The following is a 23,110-nucleotide window of genomic DNA, read 5'->3' on the forward strand; positions in this document are numbered from 1 at the left end:
TATTTTTATTATTTTCATCAATGGCATTATAATCCTCCTAGTGGATTATTACACCGGTAGTGCCGTAAGCCCGTATACGGCTCTGTTCATAACTTGCGTTGCCGGCTGGGCTTTATAGTAGGCAAATGAATCAAACCTACTTCCTTCCTAAGGTCTGTGGAATCAGGCAATTAACTTTCATAGTGTTTGCTGCAGCATCATTCAGAACTCCGCACTTCAAGTTTTGTTCTAAAAAACACGATCTAAATCATTTTGCAGCAAGAAAAAGAGGGTACCAAGCTTTTGGGTAAATGTCAATTCTGTGAATGTTTGTGACCATGATAAATGCGTGTTGGAGGTTTTTATGTGTTTCAGTGAGGAGAGGAATATATATTTCCAATTTCACTAAATTATAAAGGCTGTAATGCTAGGTGCTCGTGTTTGGGAGGGGAAGAGAGAAACACCCCTGCCACAGGTGCTACCATGAGAAAGTTGCTCTTCCCCAGCTGTTTTGGCCCACAGATGAAGAACGGTTGGATAGAGATGGTTGTCTATGACCAACTGTGACGACTGGTTTGTGGGACTGGGATGTAGCATCTGGTTATTTAGCAGGGGGATAGATTTGCTTTGGAAAATCTCTCTTACCTCTCAGGCTCTTCCAGTGCGGCAGGTGAGAGTGGATGTCCACCATTGCGGGTGGTGGCCAAGCACAGCGGAGGGCACTGGCGGCCATGCTTCTTCTGGCCAAATTCCACAAAATCAGTGGAGGTCAAGTGGGGATTCAAATCTTCCCATGGGCACAGACAGTGCTAAGCTCTTACCTGGCCATCATGGTTGTCATGCACTTGCTCCACAGAACAAGGGCCTTCAGCACGATGTGAACGTCCTCCTCTTCTCTGATCACGGGATGACGGACATCTCTTGGGCGGACAAAGTGATTGAGCTGAAAAACCATATCAATATGAGCGATACCATACAACTGAAGGACCGAGGTCCTGTTGTGAGCCTCTGGCCAGCTCCCGAGAAGCACGCGGAGGTAAGTACAGCGCATTCGTATTTACTCAGTTTCGTGTTTCCTTGGGTTTTTATGGCAATCGTGCCTTTTGTTTGCTCGTAACATCCAAATCCTGCTCTCAGAATTGTGTGTAAAAATCAGCCTGAGGGTCTCACTGGGAGTCAGACTTGGATCCTGTGACACTCTTGTAATGCTGGTTCCTGAAGGAAAGCCACACCAGGCAAATTAAAAAGCATGAACTTTCATTTTTGTTTGGCACAGATATGTGCTTTCAAACTCCACCGCTATATGCTTTTGATAAATAGCTAAAATAATTGAGCTGAAAATCCAGTTTTAGGATTTTACATATATTAGTCAATTTACTGACACTCTAGCTGGGATTTTCAAATGATCTGGAGCAGGTCAGGCGTTCATATTCCGGTAAACTCCCATAAAGTTTGAGGAATTAGCTCCATTAGACCAGAATTGGAAAAAATAACTTTTTGTACAATATTCTCCTTGAAGAATTTGATGAATAAGCATGTTGGATTGAATCAACCATAAAAGCCCGAGGCTAGAACTGCAGGATTTTGAGGAACAAATTAAAACAATACAGAAAAAAAAATTGGAAACCACTTGAAAAGAATGAAAATGCAGCATCTGTAACTAATAGACTAGTACATTATAGTTTAACCAGAAACCCGTGTGTGAGGAGTCATTTTGTCCTCAGAATATATAGTGGATGCACACAACGGGCAGTCCATGCTCCAGGTGAATAATTTTGTTTTCTATATTGTATTTTAGCCACAGTATAGTGTAGGTTGTGCCATTTTTTGGGAAGAGAATATTTGCTGATTTTTTGCACCCAAACAGGCTCTCCGGGACTTGCATAGCTGTGATCTTGTGAACATTTCCAATTAGTGCCAGAATTGGAAGTTGTCTTAGGAGCATGTGCAAACAATTCACTCAACGTTCCGGCAGAGGATCGCAGTGTTTGTGGATGCTCTCCTCAGCCTTAACTCAGAGATCCCTATTTTTGTAAGCCAGACCTTGAAACAAGGGCAAGTATACGCTGTGACTTCACGCAGACCCGGGGTTTTATCCAAAAAAAGGTCTTAAGCACATGCTTCTCTCTCATTAAACAGCCTAACAGCCCTAAGGAGAATAACATGCAATGCCTCACACCATGGCTTTGTTTTCATCCTTCATTTCTTTTTAGGACTTTTTTACTGGAGCGCTACTTTTTAAAGTGAAATAAAGTTAATTTTCTGTTTCCCGATAGCCAGATTCCTCTATTCTTCATTCACTTTAAAAAGCTATGTTTACGAACTAGACCGTACCAGAACGTAGTGGTTATCACATTTAAGAGTTAGCCCATCCTGAAGCACCAGAAGTACTGGTGAGACACCAGATGTACTGGTGACACACCAGGACCACTCTCTAGTCCCGGCCGCGGTGGGAGGGTCTGGCCATCACACCCTGGTGCCGTCCTTACGGCGACTTGTCTGTCAGTTCAGATCTCTTGCGCACATGTACGCAAGGGGGACATAGCTAAAGGGCTAGTGAAAAAACTGTCACTCTTTGCAGAATTGAACTGTTTATTCTTGAAGATGATTTATATTTCAGCAAAAGAGCGAGATACACTCGGGGGACTCCAAGAACTGCTTTCTTTATGGCATATGAACGTCTTCTTTCATCATTTAAAGTATTTTTCTGAATAATTTGGGGTTTAACTGTATTCGTGTGATTATATTCCAGACAGTATGATTAATATTAATAAACCACTTGTGCAGTTTTGTGCAGCTTCAAAGCCACAGGCATTGGCTGATTAACCTCACAGCATCGTTATGGAGCAGATAACTAAGCACTATCAATCCTTTTGATAGGGATTGAGTGCTTAAGTGTAGGAAACACAGGTGAGGTGACATCAATTGTTCACTCAAGAGCACGAAGAGGGAATGAGTGGCAGAGGCCAAAGGCAATATCCCTTTTCTGCAGCTGTACCCAGTCCACATGGTGCCTTTGAGCATCTTTCACCACTTAGCTTACCATCTCCTGTGATGGCTGGGTTTCTGCTGGTCTGTCTCTGTAGGTTGATGTACTGACACGCATACATTTTTGAGTGCGTGTATTGGAAATATATATATATATATACACTACATGAATTCATGCATTCCTGTGTGTTTATGATCCAAGTTTTCAGAACCTCTTAAACCACACGAGCAGGTTTTGCACTGCTGTCATCTTCGGGCTGGCAGAGTCCCAGTTGGAATGTGCTGATGATTACCCATTAAAGGAGATTAGCCATTTTACAAATTCAGGTGTTTCCATGTACCCATAGGTGCCTACACGCTATTTACAGCCATATGGTGCTCTAACATTTGTTTTCTTTGCAGATATATCAAAAATTGAAAGCTGTGGAACACATGCACGTTTATAACATACAGGATATTCCAGAAAGGTTTTTCTACAAAAAAGGAAAATTTGTGTCTCCTCTAACTCTCGTGGCTGAGAAAGGATGGTTCATAGTAGAGGTAAAGTATAGAAGAATTGGACATGAATTTGAAAAGGTGCAATATATGAAAACGATCAGAAAAATGTACAATTCTATGCCAGGCATTGACTTAAAGTGTTACATCATTTACTTGGGCTGACTACAAAAGCAATGTGAAATATTGCTGTGTGCTGCAAAGAACCTAAAGGCATGGCAGCTACGCTGAAGGTAGACAGAGTTAAATGGTGGATGGTTCTTTTTTCTGTGTTGTCGTAAAGCAGGAGGAGTTTTTCTGTTTCCCACTCCAGTTGTTTCGCTGCCCCCTGCCCATCTACCTCCGTCTGAAACACAAAAAGAGATTTCAATGTCAATGCCTTACTGTCCCTTCTTTCAGCGGTACGTGGTGGCAAGTTTTCCTTCTGCCTAGCTTCCCACCCACCAGACTGTCCTAACCCCCCCCCCCCCCCCCCGTTTCTCCCGAGCCCTCCGGTCTCAGCAGGGTCAGGCTGGGGGTTCACCCCAGAGGTGCCCAGTGCACGCGCTGAAATCTGGGAGCTTGTTACACAGGGAATCGATTAGACTAACACACGGAGAGGTTTTTTCATACCAGCATCTTTTGTTGCTATAAATTACTGTTGTTCTTATTGTTTTGTACTTGTATCGCTGCTGGGCATCTCCACGTTACAGATCCTAACTGCACAGCTCAGAGGGTGAGGCAACTTACGTATCTTCTAAGTGGGTAAGCCGAGGGGCAGTACCAAGTGATTTGCCCCAAGCCATATGTTAAATCAGTAAGTTGGGGACAGAACCCAGGAGTCCTGGGTTTTTTTCAGTGTCCCAGCGTAGTCATTGCCCACCATTGCCTTGCAGATTATTGCAACTAACTCAGCTGAGCATCTTCTTCCATGACTCTCAGAGCTACTGCTCGCCAGGCTTTGCTCGAGACGGTCCACACCACCACATTTCTCACTGGCCAACCTGACTTTAGGGTAATCGTGTCTACAGCTGAATACAAACGCACTTCTAGAAAAAAAAGTGTGCTTTTGAATGCAGATGGGTAAGCACCACATTGGTGGTTGGAAAAAAAAAAAAAAAAAAGAAGAAAAAAGAAAGCCAGAGTCAAGATTCAGACATGTAAAGTAGGAATCTGAAACATTTTTGGCAAAATGATTTTAAAAAATTACAACTAAATTCTTCAGTACAAAAGTTCAACACAGAACATTTTTACATACTCTGTAAAAAAAAAATGCACTTAAAAAAAAAATCATTGAAATGCTGACAAACCTTAATAACAGTGCAGCAAACACTGCTGCTATGGTAATTATTTCTGTCTCTCTGCCCATTCCTTCCCATTGTTTCTGATTTTCAAGAATGTCCTCTCATTAATGCTGTCAGATTTTCCTTCTCCTTGGTACATTTTCATTATCTGTGAATGGGATGTGAAAATGAAAGTTTCCTGTCATACTTTTAAAGCAATAATTGAGCCTTCTATTATACTTCCTGCCCAAACCACCGAAGAGAGGACGTTCAGCTCTTCCCTGTCATGCTCATGGGGTGTTTTAACTCTCTCTTGGCTGTTTGAAAAAGGGGATTTTTTTTCTTTTTTTTTTTTTCCTTTTTTTGGAGAGACAAAGGGGATATAACTGGGAAGTTGGGGGGGGGGGCGGTCCCAGTAAGGAGCATAGGACGAAAAGCCTGTCCACATTTCAGTTAACACAGGATGAGGAGGGATTTCACGCACCTCCGTCTTGCTACCGGTACCTTTGTTCCCTCCACGTGGGCGAGTGGTCCCCATCCTCTGAGCAGGATTGCCCCCAGCTTCTCTCCTGCGTGCCACAATGGCCTCAGCCCCTCTCCGGGCTGCGTGCTCACCCTGTACCCTTCACGGTGTGCTTTCCCAAGTTCTAGTGAACAACCGCTCTACGGCTCCTAACCATGAACATGCAGGGAAAAGCGCATCGCCAGCAGTCCCAGGCACGCCCGTTTCATCTCTGAGGAGCAGCCCTAGCCCAAGCTTAGGCTGAGCATGAAACGTGTGGGTCGAGACCTCTGTCCCGTCTGGGCTTGCCACAGCAGGCACCTCGGCACGCTGCTGGTGGCCTGGCCCCCGAGGAGCCCCAAGGCTTGGTGGGGTTTGCTGTCAGGCAGCGCCTGGTGCTCTAGGAGAGCGATGCTGAAGTGCTCGCTCAGCTCTTTCCCTCAAGCTACCGCTGTTGACGGCTCAGTTTCACCAGCTCTGACTTCAGCTGCAGTTGTGAAAGAAAGAAGTACGTTTTGTGACCCAACTAATGGCAAAAAGAATGGAAATGACTCTGCCTTTGACTGCAGGTCTAGCTGTGAGTAGGTGTCTCCTGTGTCTGGGTGGGTGATGGAGGGGCACACCGCCTTTGACAGTCCTGAGAAAGCAGCCGAGCCCACGGCATCTGACGGGACGGTGGAGGGGTGTAGCTTTGGCAGTGTCATGGTACTGCCAAAGGAACGCCACAAATGAGACGTGACTTGGCTTGTCTGGAGCTGATGCTGAGAGGTGCTGTCCATGTTGCCTAGCGGTGAGCAGCCCAGTGGCGATTCCTCTCCAGGGAGCACAAGAAGCGGAGCCACCGCGTAAGGAGGTGCTGTGCTAGCAGGAGGGGAAGGAGTCTGTTTTCTCCTTGGCTTGCTCTGAGCCGTCGGTAAAATAGACGGGGCAAGGAAAGAGATTTAATTTGTCAACTGAAATTGTTTAATTATCTGGTACGTCTGCTGACTGTGACATACAAACAAGCGCCAGGGATACTCCAGGGGTTCCCCTGGAAAGCAGTTGGAAGAGCTGCACCTCACAGCCATAATCATTGCTGTCTGCAGTCTTCCTGCACACAGTCAGTTTTATTCTTGGGCAGAGGAGGAAAACAAATATCAGACCAAAAAAAAGTTTGTAAAAGGAAAGGGATCCTCAGTCAATCTGCTTCACCATCTGCAGAGCACCACTCACCCAGGGTGGGAATGTGGGAGACTGTTGGAGCATCTTCTGTGCTCCTGTGACAGAGTGTGAAGACCAGACCTGGCTGCTTCAGGGAACTGAAGCTCCTTCTCTGTAACCATTGGAGAAATTAATGCCAGGGGTCTAAAGAACTGTCAGCTGATGTTCTTCATCGCCTAAGTGAAATTCCTGCTATAGTTTTGGGGCTATCTGGAGTGTCATGGCTGCTGCCATCCCTCGGGAGCACAGGAAAGACAGACTCATGGAGAGGGTTGGTTCTGCATTTTGACCACTGCTCCTGAGGAGGCCAGGATACGGCACTGCTGTAGGCAGTCTGCTAACAGCTCTTAACAGGAAGCAGGAGAAAGGAAGGAAGGAATTTAAAAGTATGACTTAAGTGCAATATGGGTGAGGAAGAACAAGAATTACGACGACAGATTATTAAAGCATTGATCCGCTCAGCAGGGAGAGGAAGAGGGGGACCATCTGAGGTCCGGGCCTGTGTTCCCTGGGAGGAACCTCATTGCTCTAATACTAAAACAAGCAGGGAGAAGAAATAATGATTAGAAAGCGTACAGTAGGGGTGATACTTGTATTGTTGAGGCTAATGAGTCAAATGGAGAAAAACTGGCTTTTTCTGTGGTGCCAGTGGCACGTTGGGCAGAACACCACCCCATCAAATCCACCGGAGCGCGTGGTGCTGGGTGAGGGAGCATGCAGCAGGAGAGGGACACCAGCTTGCTCACACATGTCACATACGGCTGTGAAACTTTGTGCTCACGGCATAAATTGGGATGAGTGAGAGGCAGAAAGTTGCCCTCCCCACTCAGCTGGGCTGCTCGCTGAGAAGGCAGAGCTGGGAGCCACCCCTCCTGGCGCTGAGCCCCTGTGCAGCGTGGTGCAGGGGCATGGTGGGGTGGTGCAACACATGGAGCACAGCCTGGCACCCCACGGCACCCCGTGGTACCCCGCGCACACCCCAGCAGGCAGGCACTAACCGCGCTCTGCTGTTGTCGCCCAGAGCAGGGACAAGCTGCCCTTCTGGGAGAACGGGACGGGGAAGAAGGAGGCCTGGCAGAACGGCTGGCACGGCTACGACAACGAGCTCATGGACATGAGAGGCTTCTTCCTTGCGTACGGGCCAGGTACGGTGCCATCATCCCTGGTGTCCTGCTAGCCCCGCAGCCTCATGGCCCCCTGCCCCAGCATCCCTGTAGTCCTTGGCACGTCAGGACCCTGATGTGGCACGCTGCGACACCCAGCAGTTTCAAATAGCTGGCAGCATTTCCTCACTGTGTCTGGATGCTGGGAAGGTGTCTAGCTCTGTATCCGTTTTATAGCTGGAGAAACAGGGTGGAGAGATGTGGAGGCATTTGATCAGCCCCTCTTCGACACCCCAGCTCAGTAACTCTATCCCTTTGCCCTGTTTTTGTGAATTTTGACCTGAATTTTGAATTCTATTGGAAACACAGGAATTCTTCTTTTTTTTTTTTTGGTGGGTTCGGACTCACCAACGCAGAGCACTTTTTTGGGGAAGGTTGCAGTGTACCTCACCCACCTGTCCGATGGGCAGGCACAAAGCCCCTGCTTTCCACTTCCTCAGGCTCCTTACATACTGCTGAGCACCGGGTCGCAGCTGCGGACGGGAGCAAAAGCAAAGCAGAACGGGCAATACAATTATCTCGGTCTATTAAATCTACCAAGTACACACCGGAAAGTAGCTCCTGTGCTGAATAATCTTGTATCTTTTTTAGTTTTTAGAACAAAATGGAACTAGAAGTAAAAATCGTGACTCAAAATGTTTAAAATGGTTTTGTTAAGCTGTGTTGTAAGTTGTATAGCCTGCCACATCCCAGCCTGCCGGGTAAGTCCCGGGAAAGGCAGAGGAGCCCTTGCCCTGCAGCACCCCATGTTTCAGGAGAGGACCCCCAAGCCGTACGATGCCAGCTCCTCTCTTTGGCCTTTTTTCCCCGCAGATTTCCGCTCCAACTTCCGAGCGCCTCCCATCAGATCCGTGGATGTTTACAACATCATGTGCAGCCTGGCAGGAGTACAGGCACTGCCCAACAATGGCTCCTGGTCCAGGGTGGAGTGCATGCTCCGAAACACGGCCCCCTTGGCACCGCTCCCCCCGCGCAGCAGCTGCGCCCTGGCGCTAGCTTTGCTCTGCCTGCTCGCCGAGCAGATCTCCTCACTCTGATCCCCGAACAATATCGGTCAGTGTTACCAGCATCTCCATCCTTCTCTTTTTTTTTCTTTTTTTATTCTTTTTTTTTTAAAAAAAAAGTTCTTCATTTGAATAATAGCTTCATTAATAGAGTGCTGTCCCCCACTCCTCCATCGTGCTCCACCAGGCGTGAATCTGACCCGTCCTGCATTTACAGCGGTTATGGCATGTAGCCAGGTTTTGTGCTGGTCCAAACACAGCCAGGAAAGTCAGTGTCACAACTCCAGATTTACGGCACTGGCAATGAGAGCGGAATCCCAGATGGCTAGCTGCAGCATCTTCTGGTTGGGTGCATGTGGGGAATCTCTGAGCATCAAACGCATCTTACCGCAGCATCCCTGACTGAGAAGCTCACTCTGGCTCCCAGTATTGAGAAGCTCAGGGGTGGAGATGGACCTCTATGCATTTAACTGGGTTCTTTCTGAGTCACTCCTTCATCTCCGCCTCCATCACCAGCAGAGCCCCCCACCTTCTCCTTACAGTGCCAGCCAAACCCTGGTTGTACCGACCTGGTCTTCAAAGAGCCGAGCGATCATAATTGCAGAGAGGGGTGGATTGGTGGGAGAGCATCCTACTGCTCCCAGCCTTTCCTTCTTCACCTTCCCCAAAGCAAGCCCTGGCCCAGCACACCTAGAGGGCCAGGCTCTCCTCGCAGACCACAGCTCGGGATGGGGAGGGCTGGGGACGGGGAGAGCAATAGAAACCCTCCACTTCAGAAGCGGGAGGAAAGTGAAAAGGCATCTGGACTCAAAGGGGTCAGGAGAAAGTAGGATGAGGAAGCCTGCCTGGCATTTAACAGCCTCTCTGCTTTTACTGGTGACGATAATTTCACCTGCTCAGGTTTTGGGGGTTTTGTGCCTAATTGCATTTCTGAAGGTTTTTCAGCACTTGCTGCTTTTCTACCAGCTCTTGCTCTGCCCGGTTGAGCAGCACGTTTCCCTTTCTTCTGCAGCAGGGCAGAGGTCTGCACTGATGGATCTCCCACCCTCTCAGTCAATCCCAGCCGGTACTTCCACCATGGGCTATTAAGCCCAAGTTGTAACAGTAAAGTTGAAATAGCAGGAGAGAGTAGAGCTGTTGTCAGAGGTGCCTCTGGGAGTGCTCCACGCTTTTTCTGATATAGCTCTGAACCAGGAGCTTTCAGTGACAAACTGCTTTTGGAAGGATTTAGGTCCCTCCCCATGCAAAACAAACCTCTAGGACTTTGTATTCCTATGGATCTAGAGTCAAGCACGATCTGGGTATGGGTGGTACAGTGCATTTAAGGGTGAATGATTATACCATGGAAAAAAAACCCCACAACTGAACACCAAATTAAACTTGACAAAAGACTTTTGTAATAGCCGTAAAGATTTATGTAATGTGTTTTTAAAGCTCAAGTGAACCATCAAATCAATTGGGGAAAAAAAGGGAGAAAATCAGTCTTTGTTATTAGACTGTTGAGTATAAAAGGCAATTTAGTGCTTTCAAAGCATTTGCAGTAGCTGTAAAACAAGCACCTATTGTTCAGAGTTCCCTGTTGCTCTTTAATGGACCAGGCTCAATGAATTCACTGGAGCACATTTTTAAAGCAAAAAAAAAAAAAAAAAAGATCAGCATACAAGATAACCAACTGACTAAATTACCAAGTTTTGTTTGAAAATCAACAGGATAGATAGTCAGTGCCTGATAATCCCGCCACAGCCTGCCATTTGAACTTTTAGTGAAGAGAACCCAAGGTCCTTTTACAGAGGAAAAGATACTACAAGTATAAGGGTATATTCAGCTTCTCAATTATACAAGCAGAAATTGGAAATATCAAATCAGGTCCATTGAGTTGTTCCAAGGATGGGCCATGATACATGAAAGAAACGTTGATCCTTGTGAGTACTTTGTGTAACTCATTTTTGTCAGTGTCCAGATGCAAATACTACAGAGTAAATCTAACTGAAGTGTGATTTGTTTGACCTTGATGCAAGCATCGTGTGTATGGCAGTACACTGCAAAAATTACTTGATCTGTAAAAGGGGAATTTGATGGCAGACCTACAAGAAGCTCATTAGCTTCAGGAGAACCACAGCTGATTATTTTTTGAGAAGTGCATCCTTCTTCCTCAGAAGTGTTGCACCTTTGAATCAGTTCACATTCTCATTCAAAAATTAAGTGTCTTGAATCGCCTATTTTTCTGTATACTATGCAAAGGAGGTGGGTGTATTTTAAAACCTGTTTCTGAATGATGTTTTTATACAATGATTGTGAATGAGTGAATAATTCTAAGAATGGTGTTAGAAAAAACATATGCATCTTTTTGTAAATACTGTAAGATTTTTGGAAAAAAAGGCCACCACCCCTGTAACACCTTGCCTTTCTTGTTTGATTGCTGCATCAAAGTGTGATAAACAGTGTTTGAAGCTTGTGCTGATTAATCATCAGAAAGATGAATGATAACATTGTTTAGAAATGGCAAAGTTGTCAGCATGTAAATTAGGGACATTAAATACATCACACGAGATACCGTAGCTTGTATACATAGTCCTTTTTTCCAGATGTATCTCAGTATTTAACCTTCTGAACATCCGTCCAGGGGCATGTAATTCACACTAGCAAATGGATATGACAGACCATTTCGCTCCACTGAGAGGTGAGCCCTGGGTGCTCTCTGCAGACCTGTTTCTCCAAGCCCACCACGTTACCATCACATCAGCTGCTCGCACAGAAGTCAGGTGCGTTGTCACTGGTACCAGGGTCCAGTTGGTTCAGGCTTTCCGGAGGCCTCGTCGTACATCCCACTTCCCAGCACTGGATGAGGCAAATGGCAACGAGACCTGGAAAACCAACACCAAGGGGCTCAAGGGCAAGGGACCCTAATCCTGCTTGAAGTTCCCCAAACCAACAATGTTCGTGCAAGAGACCGATTTTACTGAAATAAGTCTCCAGACCAAGTCGGTGCGATTTATCTTGGTTTTCTTACATTAACTGACCACAGGGGCAGGGAGGGGTGACAGAGGAGGAGCAGGGCAGGTATACCGATGAGTCCTCGAACTCACAGCAAGACTCCCTTTGAACTGGCAGCACCACTGAGCTCTGCCCGGAGCTGCTCCCCTCGTGTCCCGTGAACATGGGTCCCATGCTGGAGGGTGCTGAGGGGCTGGCCACAGGGGGACAGCGCAGGAATCTGTCCCTGTCAGTTCCCCGTAGCAGTGCTAACTGGCAATTTCCCAGCTAAATAAGCCGAGCCTTTTTTTTTTATCCATGAACTTGGCAGCCGCGTAAATGGCATCACAGGCGAGGGCCTGCCAGACAAGCCCTCCAGCATCCCTCAGGATGCAGCCCACCTCCCCCCCATGGGGACACTCTCCCAGTGGCCCAGACAGTGGCCAGAGCCCTGCACGAGTGCCTTGGTTCAGTCACCTTCCTGGGCTCCCAACCCTCGGCGCTGGCCGCCTTCCTGGGCTTCCAGCTCTCAGTGGAAGTCAGAGCATCTGCCAGATGGTAAATCCACACCCAGGGGTGGGTGGGTTGCAGACTGAAGATGCTCCAGGCACTGGGAAGTAAAAGGCATTGGGAAAACTCCAGGTAACATTTCCCCCTTCTCCTTTTCCCCGTAGGGCTGCGGCGGAGAGGGCAGGCAGCTGCAAATCCAGTGGGAATTTTTTAAGAAAGCATGGCCCAGTAAAGGGAGAAGTTTGATACCCGCCTGTTGGGCACGAGGAGCCTGCAATGGCAGGTTTGACAGGCGGCTTTCCCTGCACGGAGAAACGTTTTCCGTGCGGGCACAGGAGCACACGGGCATTAAGGGAAGGTTATTGCGGAGTGCTGGGACACAGAACCGTCCCAGCCCCCCCGCCGCCCGGGCGCTGCAGCTGCCAAGCGCCACACACATCTGTACAGCTGTGCAGGGTGTCCTGAAAAAGTACTAATTCTCTACGGACCGGCGAACCGGTGCAGCGTTACCCAGATCTGGCGCGTCTGTCCCAACGACACCGTGTCCGTCAGTTACCCGCCCGATGGCGCCCGAAATTCCCGGCGAGCTGCCAGCAGGCCTGCCCTGCTCCCCCTGCCCCCCTGCCCTGCTCCCCCTGCCCTGCTCCCCCTGCCCCACTGCCCTGCTCCCCCTGCCCCACTGCCCTGCTCCCCCTGCCCTGCTCCCCCTGCCCTGCTCCCCCTGCCCTGCCCCCCTGCCCTGCTCCCCCTGCCCTGCTCCCCCTGCCCTGCTCCCCCTGCCCCACTGCCCTGCCCCCCTGCTCTGCTCCCCCTGCCCCACTGCCCTGCTCCCCCTGCCCCCCTGCCCTGCTCCCCCTGCCCCACTGCCCTGCCCCCCTGCTCTGCTCCCCCTGCCCCACTGCCCTGCTCCCCCTGCTCCCCCTGCCCTGCTCCCCCTGCCCTGCTCCCCCTGCCCCCCTGCTCTGCTCCCCCTGCCCCCCTGCCCTGCTCCCCCTGCCCTGCTCCCCCTGCCCCGCTCCCCCTGCCCCGCTGCCCCCGCTCCCCCCCGCTCCCCCTGCCCTGCTCCCCCCGCTCCCCCCCGCTCCCCCCGCTCCCCGCCCCGCGGCTGCCCGGGACCGCCTTCCCCGCGGCTCCCGCCGCTTTCCCGGCCGCCCGGGAAGCGCCACCCCCGAGCCCGCAGGCAACCCCCGGCCGCGGCGCGGAAGACCCCAGCCAGCGGAGCGCTGCCTGAAGGAACGGAGCCGGCCCTGCCGGCCCGCCGGGGGCTCAGCCCGCCGCTCGCCGGGGAAAGGCCCCGCGGCGCCTGGAAGCCCGCACGCTGCCCCCGGGCCCCGCTGGAGCGTGCCCGCGGCGGCGGCTGCGGCGGGCGCAGGGTCCCGGGGCCGGCCGGGGCTGCGGAGCGGACCCCGCGGGCGGGCGGAGCTGGGGGCTGCCGCGGGCACCCTGCGGGCCCGGCCCGGCAGCGCCCCCTGCGGGCCGCCCGGCGCGGCGCAGGCAGCTGGGGCCTGCGGGCTGGCCCGCCACCGCCGGCCACCTCGGGGCACTGAGGGCAGAAAGACGCAGCCCTCCCGCAAATACAAAACCACCACCACCACAAAAAAAAACAAAACAAAAAACCAAAAAAAAACCCCAAAACAAACGAAAAAAACCTCCAACACCAAGGGGGGGGGGACGCGATTTAAGCAGGCAGGGCTGGGGTGGAAGTGCTCGGTATGTTTTAGGCTTTAGGGTTGTAGCGAGCAAAGTAAGATTTGGGACTTTTCTTTCCTTCTGTGTTTCTCATTTGCCGTTTTCCCCTCTTTCTCCCGCTAATTCCCTTTCTGTGACCCTTTACTGTGGCTGGTTCCTCCTCCCGCAGCAGCGAAGCCCCACAAACCTGGTGCCTCCGTGCAGTTCCCCAGCGAGCCCCCCCCACCTCCGTTCACCAGGAGAGCTGGCTGGTGGGGTGGCCCTTGGTGATCCTGGCAGGAATCAGCTGGGTATCATCATTCCAAAGGGAGAGGCCGTGGGGCTGCACCTAGAGCCGCTTTGGTTGATATTAAAGCCTGATCCCGATAGTGGGAAGCAAAACCGGTACGTGCAGGGGGGAGCAGAGGGCGGCAGAGGTGGGCGATGCAGCCCCTTGCCCCTCGAGTCGCTCTCCCTTGGCTCCAGGCTGGCCCAGCCGTGCTGCCCAGGAGGGCTCTGAGCCTTCTCAGCTCAGGGGGGGTCTGATTAAAGCAATAAAAGACAGCAAGGGAACAGTGAGGTGGGGGAGATGTGGCGCCTGCTTCTTGCACCAGCACCGATCGGGGCTCAGCTGAGCTCCGGGGAGCTCGTTTCCTTCCTCCCATCAGGACTGTAGCGGGTTTCAGAAGCGAGGGGCACCAGCACATGTGCGGGAGTTGCGCTGAGGGGCTGCAGGCAGCCCCCGGGCATCAGCATCCTCCGCTGGGACCACGTGGGCATCTCCCCCATAGCCAGTTTTCCCTGACTGCAGAAGTGGGCACTGACAGCTCTCGAGCAACCTTCTGATGTTCTCCAGAAACTACTAATACATTCAAGCATTACTCAGCACTTACATATATCGCTTGGTGCAAATGAAGCCTCAAAACTGGCCGGAGACACTGGCGTTGCTTCCTTGCTGGATAGAAAAAGGGATGCTGAGGTGGCACCGGCTGTGGCAGAGGCTGCGGAGCGCAGGCAGGGCTTGCGGGGGACCAGTAGCCACCTCTGCCAAGCACCTGGTCAACCTGCTGCTTCCTCCAGGCTGCTGCTGGGCAAGGGCTCCCAGCCACGTGAATGTATATAACCAAGCAACATGCCTATAAGGGGCGGTTTCAGCCTTTCTCCAGCCGTCCGACCTGCTGCTCATCCTATGGTACTGAACCAAGCAGCGCGCCGGCCATCGCTGTTTCGTGCTCCCCTGCTCAGGTTAGTTTTGCCCCTGCAGGCTGTGGCCGTGCACAGTGTCTCAGGAAGGCCCTGCTTCTCATTTCTGAGAGGGACCCCCCACCCTCTGCATGACCCCTGGGCAGCAGCAGGCTCTGGAAAATTCAAAATGAATTTTTTAAAAGCGCTTATTTGCCTGCCTACGTATCCATCCATCTGGAAATCTCTCCCTTGCTACTCCTTCCATGTCTTCCCCATGTTGGTGGGGCTTTTGAGGGCAAGACTTGCTTGCTGTGTTTGCCAGAGTAGTTTTCAGATTGCAGCTCACCGAGTGTCCCCGAGGATCCTGGGGGTGGGAGACGGGCAACCCTGGCTGGTCACATCCCACACCTTGCACGCATCTCAGCTGAGAAGATGCTGTCAAGAGGGAAAGCACCCCTTGGCCCGCCGTGGAGGGCTTCTCTGAGCATGGGTATAATGGGAAAATCACTTCGGGCTTAAAAATAAGGGTGTAAAGCCTTCCCATAGCAGCTGTTAAGGAGGACAAAAAAAAGCTTAATATTTTTTAAGGTGGATTTCAAGCAGCGTATGAGCTGCATTACACAACTTGCTTGTTTACAGTGCTGCAGGGGCTGGAGGGGATGATCTGGAACATTCCCTCCTGCGCTCATCTCAAGTGTTCCCTTATAAAACCAGTTTTTACAAGGAAAAATAACTTTTGTTTCCCCTCTAAACAGAATAAACTTGAGAAAGCCCCGAGCTTTCTTTGCATTTCATACAGCCTCCTTCTGCAAGAACAAACGGGATGAGCAAACCCGAGTCCCACTGACAAGAAGATATTTAATATCCATGATGCAGGGAGCTTTCCAGCAAAAGTCAGACACTGCTTTATGCGGAAATAGCTGAATGCAGTCTGTAAAGGCCCAGCAATTAATCACGCATTTGAAGAAATACAACACAGTCGTAGAGGCTGAATTTCAAATGCTTGCTGCTCCAGTTTGGACAGTGACAAATTAAGGCCCAAACAAAAGCAGGTGTGGCACTTGAAGAAGCCCTCTGAGGGCAATTAAAAATGGGGAAAGCAGCTGGTAAGTGTGCAGATGTGACAGCTAGAGCAGCTTAAGAAATGAATACAAAGGAGGAGGATGGAGGAATGAAGTAGGAGCTGAGGCGAATGAAGCAAGACCTGCTCTCTGAAGGGAGTTGCTCCGTGGCGGGTGAAGTGCCTCGTCATGTCGGATGGGCAGAGCTGTGACAGCCACATGTCCCCGCTGCCCTGGAGAGCTGCCTGCCACAGATGGGCTCCAAATGAGGCCCCTGCAAAGGACCCCTCAAAGCACAGGAGCTGCTGCCCTGCGCACCCCAATATCGAGCCAGGTTTCACGTAGTGCTTCATTGTTCCTGATCAATTCACTGTCCTGAATCAGCCAAGAAAACAGTTATTTTTCCCATTGGATATACATAAAATAATTCAGATACATGTCAAGTTACGAAGGATTTGTAATTTGCCATTAGGCTTACCACTTAGGAAGTGTTAGCAGATTTATAAATAGTGCCGTGACAACAAACTATGAACAAGCCAGTACAAGCCAGAGCTCCGTATCCCGTTTGGAAAAGGATGCCACCATGACCGTCATCACCATTTCACCGCGCTGTTCCTCCCACATTTACCCCTCCCCTGCCCCTCCCCCCGCACCCCGCAGGTGGAGGCATCCCAGCACAGCATTCCGTAGGAATCACCTTCTGCCAAAGTGCAGGCTGGGCAACTGGTTCCATTTGCCTCATCGAAGTCTGTTCTTCCGAAGTCATTTGTTGATACAAATCTCTTTCCCGCTGTGAATTCTATGGACTATTTAAGAGAAAAATCTCTTGACGCACATGGCTATAGATGGCTCGTTTGGGGTTTTTTTCGCCTTGTCCATAGGAAAGGATGGCTTTTGCTAACATTAAGCTCTGGCATACAATAATCTTTCTGGGGAGCTGAGCACAACAGCGTCTCATTCGGGGCTGCTGATAGCACGGCAGGGTGGACGAGGTCTTTACCACTTTCAACCTCTAAGTAAAAAGAAAAAAAATCTCTAGCGAAGAACTGCTCAGCTCTTTGCCTGTCTCTGTAAGGCTGAGTATTTCAGCCACTTCTTTCTGGAAAAAAAAAACCCCACCTTATTTTCGTTGGCCTTATTTCCAGCATGGTGTTGATGAAGCATGGGAAATTTTCTACGTAAAAAGAGCTCTCTTTCTCCCTCACCCCCCACTAGCCTTGCTGTTTGTCACCAGCGTGGGTAGTGACAGCCCCAACAGTGCCGTCCTAGCTAGCAATGCCAACTAATACAGCAGGTGGGCAGCTTCCCCATGGGAAATAGCCATTCACCGCACCTCTGTGCCTGGGCATAGGTAGTCAGCGCAGCACAGGTTGTCTAACAGCTTTCATACACCACCACCCCACCCCCCACCCCCACCCCCCATCCTAAAACTGAATAATTTCTCTTACAACAGGCTCAGCATCCAGGGCCTCAGCCAGGCAGGAGGGCCCCAGGCGGCCGGTAACAAACCCAGGCTCAGAAAGCGGTCCTTGCCAAAAATCCTGCAAGGGTGGGAAAAAGGAGACAACCAGAGCGAGCCACGAAGGCAGCTCGAGGCTGTACTGAGCACACAGACAGCAGCTGCAGGGCAGAGACGGTCCCAGACAGCGCTCTTCTTCTGCTCCAAGGGACAGGAATGGGCTAATTTGGAGTTGGCAGTAGGTAACTAAAGAGAAGACATAAGATGAATGTTACACGATGATGTGAAACTGTTCTGCATCCTCTTTTCAGTTCCCCATGACAACCACAGCTAGAAACAGATGCCTCCAAGTGATGTTTAAAAGGTTCCCTATACCAGTGGGGTCAATAGAGTCAGCACCAAAACTTCCCTGCCTCTGAGAAGGGGCAGAAGGAGGAGCAATTGCTTGCGGCTTATCCATCTCCCTCCCGTAACCTGTTGTGCCTGGTGACTACAAACATCTGGGATGCATCACGGACCTTCTCCTGCTGGAGAGAGGAGATGGTTTTTTGGACGCAAACTAAACTTGGAGGTGCTCTGCAGCCTTTGCAAGGGAACAAACAGCAAGTTATTGCACGTACAACAGGAAGAGAGGGAAAGAAGGGAGAAGGTTTTAATTCCAAGATGAACGTGGGAGCCTTGAGGGTGAAGAAAACCTTCACGAGCAGAAACCTCTTGTGCACACAGGGAGGGGGAAGGCTGATGAGTTGAGACAAGGAATTATGACTTGTGTTTTCAGGAACCGCCTGAGCGGAGGGGAATACCACCAGGAGCACCAAGCACCTCGCCAGTTTTGCAGGCTGTGCCTGGTTCCAGCATAAAGCATGAAGGATAACAAGTTGTTCCTCAGGCCAGGAGTTAAGCAGGAGTAAGGAGAGCCATTGTGCCTGGATCCCTCTCCATTCCTTTCCCCAGGGCTTCTTCCAGGATCCCACCCCACCTGTGCATGGGGCACCCCTGGGTGCACAGCACCCCGGCGCCTGGCTGGGCATCATGCGGGGACACCCCGTCCCTACAGCGCTACCACAGGCACATGTCAGAATATTCCAGTATTGGTTGGTCTTTATTTTACATCTGTATAAACTGTGAAGGCAGGCACATGTAGTTCCCCACCTCAGCTGGTTTTTGGGAGCCCCCAGTCCTGCAACCTCCATGTAATGTGAAGACTTTTTAATTCTGTCTTGAGTTGGCATCTTTCCTCTCAAACTGCTGGTCCCAACAGTGACTCCCCTGCTACTAAAGTGCACACATCCTTACGTTTCCCTGCCCTCTTTTGAGTTTTCCTCTTTGTTTTAATGAAATCTCTCAAGTTTTTAAGCCCCGATACTCCAGTTCCCTTGTTCTCCTTCTGGGGAAAAGCATCCACCTTCCTTCCCTTCCCCTCAAATTGCAGACTCCAGTTTGGAAGTAACCTGGGCAGAAGCTGGTCACCTGCTGCCCCATCTGTTCATGGAGACCCGTGCCAGGGTTGCACCACCGTTCTGCATTAGCCACAGCACAAGGCAGCACTCATGAGACACAGAATTCACACGCTACATGTCAGTGTAGTCCAGAGATTATTTTCTTTTTACCAAAAAATAAATGGCAACACTCAGGCTACAAAGCCTGACCCGTGGAACTAACTCGGTCGCTCTGCCCTTGAGGCTGAGGCTGGTGGTCCCGCCTGGCTGGACCTGATGATCCGTTAGCCCTGCTACTAAGCTGGTGTCAAAAAGGCAGTTTCCTCCTCAGCAGCATCCCAAGCGGCTCATTTTTAAAAAGACAAACAGTTCTGAAATCGGCAATGGTCTAAATATTTTAAGGCAATAACCTTTTATTAGTTTCTGGTTCAAGGAAAGTCCACTCGTCTCCAGGCGAATGTTCTAAATGCAGCGAAAGTGCTTTTCAAAACTGTTTGTCATGCAAGATTTTGGTTTTCTGGGATTTTTCTTTTTTTTTACTTCTCTCTTCAAAAATAAGCGTGTTTCTCATTTTGGTTTTTTTCTGTACAAGCTCTGATTTGGTGAAACCGTTATCTGCTTTTTAACAGCGAAGCATGAGAAATCCTGTCTCTCCATACTGGGTTATAGGTAATAATAAAACTGTAACAGGTGAAGGGTCTGCCTTTAAAGAGGAACAGTAAATAGATTGGCTGCCTTAGGTCTCAGGACTCTCGAGTTTCTTGGTCATGAATGAATCATAAATCTCTAGGGTCTGCTGGCGACTACTTGGGGACAGCAGAGCGGAGGAGCTGATGGGTTTCCTCTCCTACTGTGTGGGCTGGCCGTGTCCTGCCCCTCCACGGGACAAGGCAGGCAGCCTGGGCTTTGATGGGCGTCCCTCGGTGGGCTCTGCACCTCTTGCCTTTGGGCTGGGCACTGGGGTGGCTTTGTGTCCTTGCACCGGGACGGCAAACGCGGCCCCTGCCCCTCTCCTCCTCGCGGTGCTCCCCTGACCCACGCTTCTGCCACACGCTTTGGCTGACGGCGAGACCTTTGCCTCAACCCAGAGTTCCCTGGGAAATTTCAGGCAAGGTGCCTCAGCACTCCTTTAGAAGGAAAGAAAAAAAATATACTGCATTGTCTAGGTGAAAAAAAAAAAAAAAAAAGAAAGGAAAAAAGAAAGAAGTGGTGACTGTTTAACGGAGCAGCTCTGCCAGGGCCATGCCTTAGGTGAGAGTTAGGGCTGGCCGGGTTACAAGCATCTGAAAACCATCACCAGCTGACGTCCAGCAGAAGCACATCAAACTGCGGCAGCTGGATGCTAAATAGGACTTCTCTGGCAGGTCCGCTTTGGTCCCGAGCCAGAGACGAGCGCTGAACTGGACAGAGAAGAGCCTCTCCCCCCACGGCCTCCCCGTGCTGGGGGCAAGGGGCTGGTGCCCCACGGCTTGCCAGGGAGGGACTGAGACTGGGGGGTTGGTTCAAGGCGACTGGGGTGGGCTCGCAACCAGCTGTAGAGCAGCACTGCCGGGGGAGGAGGGGGCCCCGCCGCAGGGACAGGGGCAGCATGCCATCATGCCGTGGCACATGCCCTTCTCTGCTGTCCCCGTCCCAGTCACTGCCCACGACCCTAAGGCACTCCCAGCTCTGAGGTTTGCACTTGTGAGTTCTCTAGTTTGCAACCTTGATGGCTGCTCCTGGCTGTCACTACCCGGTGGCACGTGCATAGCGGTGCGGGCACGGTGGAGACCACAGCTACGTAGTGATGGCAGGCCCCAGGTACATGGGTCATGGGATGTGGTTTGCGTTCAAATTCTTTTGATGCATAAGCTGCTCTGCAAAATCAATTGCCTAGGTCCTTAATTTTCCGAACCCCCAGGTGACAGGACCCAAAAGGGCCGCAATTCTGTGGCTGTGCTCCTGCAGCGCATCCCCAGCGCAGGAGTTTCATCAGCCGGCAGTGCAGCCCCCCCGCGCCAACTGCTCTCCAGTGGGGGCTGCAGCTCGGCGAGGCCTGGCCGGAGCACAGCCCCACTCGGAGCTAAAGCACCAGTGCGGCACCAGTGCCCTTTCAGTGCTGCACGAGGGAAGCCTGCGCCCACGGGAGACGCCACTGGCTCCAGCTTGTTTTCTCACCAACCGCTGCAAAGTCTGAATGCATTGGAGGCTGCTACTTCTTCACTTGCCCTCCTTGGCACTTCCTAGACAGCCAGTTCGATTTCACCAGCAACAAGCAAAGGGATGAGAGGAGAGGGATGCAAAAAAAATCCAAACAAAAGGGCCAGAACAGGGGTTCAGGTCTCCTCTTTTAGCCCTCCAAGCAGAGAGAGAAGTAAAAAACAGGAGCAGCTGTCAAAAGGAGGAAAAGAACAGAAGGACTAAAAGTGGGGGCATATTTACACTCCTCAACTTTTTTAAAATCACAAACCTGCAACAGCATGGCTTGAAGGGAAATGCTGACAGGAGCACCCCTCCTGAAGCAGCTGAGCACCCTTTCTCCTCTTGGGGTCTTTCTGATGAGCAGGGAGAGCGAAAAAGAGAAAGTCATGGAAAAGGGGGAAAAGACACTACAGGATTAGGATGACATTTTGAGACGGGAGAGTGAGAAAAGGGGCAGAGGCCATTTCACGGCAACTAATGCGTGGAAAAAACCCCAACCTGAAAGAGAATGAATGTCAAAAAGGAGGGGATGCTGAGATGGAAAAAAAGATAAAATGGAAGGAGGATGTTATAGAAAATGTTGGGAGGAAAACAACAGAATCTAAAGAAACAGCTGAGAGGCTGATGGAGAGAAAGCCTGGCAAGAAGGGAGAACTTTCAAAAATGTCACCTTATAGATGTAAGGTAACTGTAGGTACAAAAGGATGAAAGTCTGCTGTTTTGACTCAGCGCTCTCAGCAGAAAGGCACAGTCCAACAGCCAGAGAATAGTTGTTCAGCCAAGCAGCAGCCCTGGACGTTTCATGTATGTTACAGGCCACGTTTCAGCAAAAAGATGTCACTTGCTTCAGATCTTCAGTTCACCTGACAGCAGAATTAAGTATAAAAAGAATTCAAGCCCGGTTTCTAAGCAAGTTTTAAAGTGCAAGGGGTGATGGGTTTGGACAAGAGTAGTTTTTTTCTAGGTTAACTATCAGCCTAATCTATAACCTAAAATACAAGCCCACCACCAGGAACAAAGCTCTCCATGAGGAGGGAAGGGCTTGCAGACTTCTCCAGCAATACTGAAAAGGCCTTGGAAGTCTCATTCTGGCCACCATCCGAAAGTGGCTTTGCCAGTGCAAGGCACTAGATTGGTGCTGGCACACAGCCCTAACCACAGCTTGCCTGGCTTTGCCTTTTTTCTCCCTGTAATTCAAAATGCACAATTTCAAGGAGATGAATCACCCAAAGGGAGCAGATGGATGAAGGGGAACCAGCAAGGACTGTGAACAGCACAGTATTAGTATGTGCTGCTAAGAGGTGACAAGCCAAGGTGCTTATGACGGCACCTACTTCCAACGGACGCTGCTGTGGTTTTTCTGTCATAAATACTCACAGCCGACCTTGGCAAACAGTAGTTCTCAAGTCAAAACTCTGGCAAAGCTCTTGGAGCCTAAACCTCCTCAAAACTTTCTTCCAGGTGGTGCCAGAGGGCAGGAAAACGGCACCTGCAAGTTACATCGTCCACTTCAGCCTTTCCAATCAGCTGCTGTCACGGCATGGAAAAAGAAAGTAATTCTTTGAAGAATGTGAAAAAACTCCTTGCTAGAGCCCCTTCTCTTGGATGTGTGCACCAGGTCCTCCTTTGGCTGCTGAGGATGGAGAGGAGAGGAAAAGAGGGACCTGACACCTGTTGCTCTTGGCGTCAGGATGCTCTTAATGGATTTCTCATTCCCTGGAGCTCAGGTGGATCTCAGCTGGGCGCTCAGGCATTCAGCGGGGATTCACGTTCGCCCTGCAGCCAGCACCTTCACGTCCAGTCCAAACCGGGATGTTTCACAATCGGTGAATTTTCTCCTTTGCGCTCTTAGCTAGAACAGCTCAGAGACCTTTTACAAAGCCTACTCGAACACAGCAAGCTGTTATGACCCTTGTTTTTCTGAGATTCCTGGTTTTCTGTGCAAGGTTTCCTAAGTGAAGGAGAGAGGGAGTGTGTTAAATGGAAATGTATGTATTTTCTCTAAAGACCATCGATGGGTGCAAAGAATCCACTTAAAACA

The 23,110-nt window shown here is 50.4% G+C and overlaps 1 protein-coding gene across 4 annotated transcripts in view; it reads left to right on the plus strand.

Annotated features, from left to right (window-relative positions):
- ENPP6 (ectonucleotide pyrophosphatase/phosphodiesterase 6) overlaps positions 1 to 11,574 on the plus strand; it is a 45,748-nt gene extending 34,174 nt beyond the window's left edge. The window contains exons 5-9 of one of the 4 annotated variants that reach the window (XM_037398952.1): positions 836 to 1,015; positions 3,370 to 3,507; positions 7,448 to 7,571; positions 8,403 to 8,642; positions 11,179 to 11,574. In XM_037398952.1, the coding sequence (XP_037254849.1) occupies positions 836 to 1,015; positions 3,370 to 3,507; positions 7,448 to 7,571; positions 8,403 to 8,626 (666 nt within the window). In that variant the 3' untranslated portion in view covers positions 8,627 to 8,642; positions 11,179 to 11,574. Of the gene's footprint in view, positions 1 to 835; positions 1,016 to 3,369; positions 3,508 to 7,447; positions 7,572 to 8,402; positions 11,145 to 11,178 lie in introns of those variants that run through there. The other 3 variants (XM_037398944.1, XM_037398958.1, XM_037398935.1) reach the window with 3 other exon arrangements.
- Positions 11,575 to 23,110: the final 11,536 nt, after the last annotated feature.

This window comes from Falco rusticolus, chromosome 1, assembly GCF_015220075.1.
Source record: "Falco rusticolus isolate bFalRus1 chromosome 1, bFalRus1.pri, whole genome shotgun sequence".
NCBI lineage: Eukaryota > Metazoa > Chordata > Aves > Falconiformes > Falconidae > Falco > Falco rusticolus.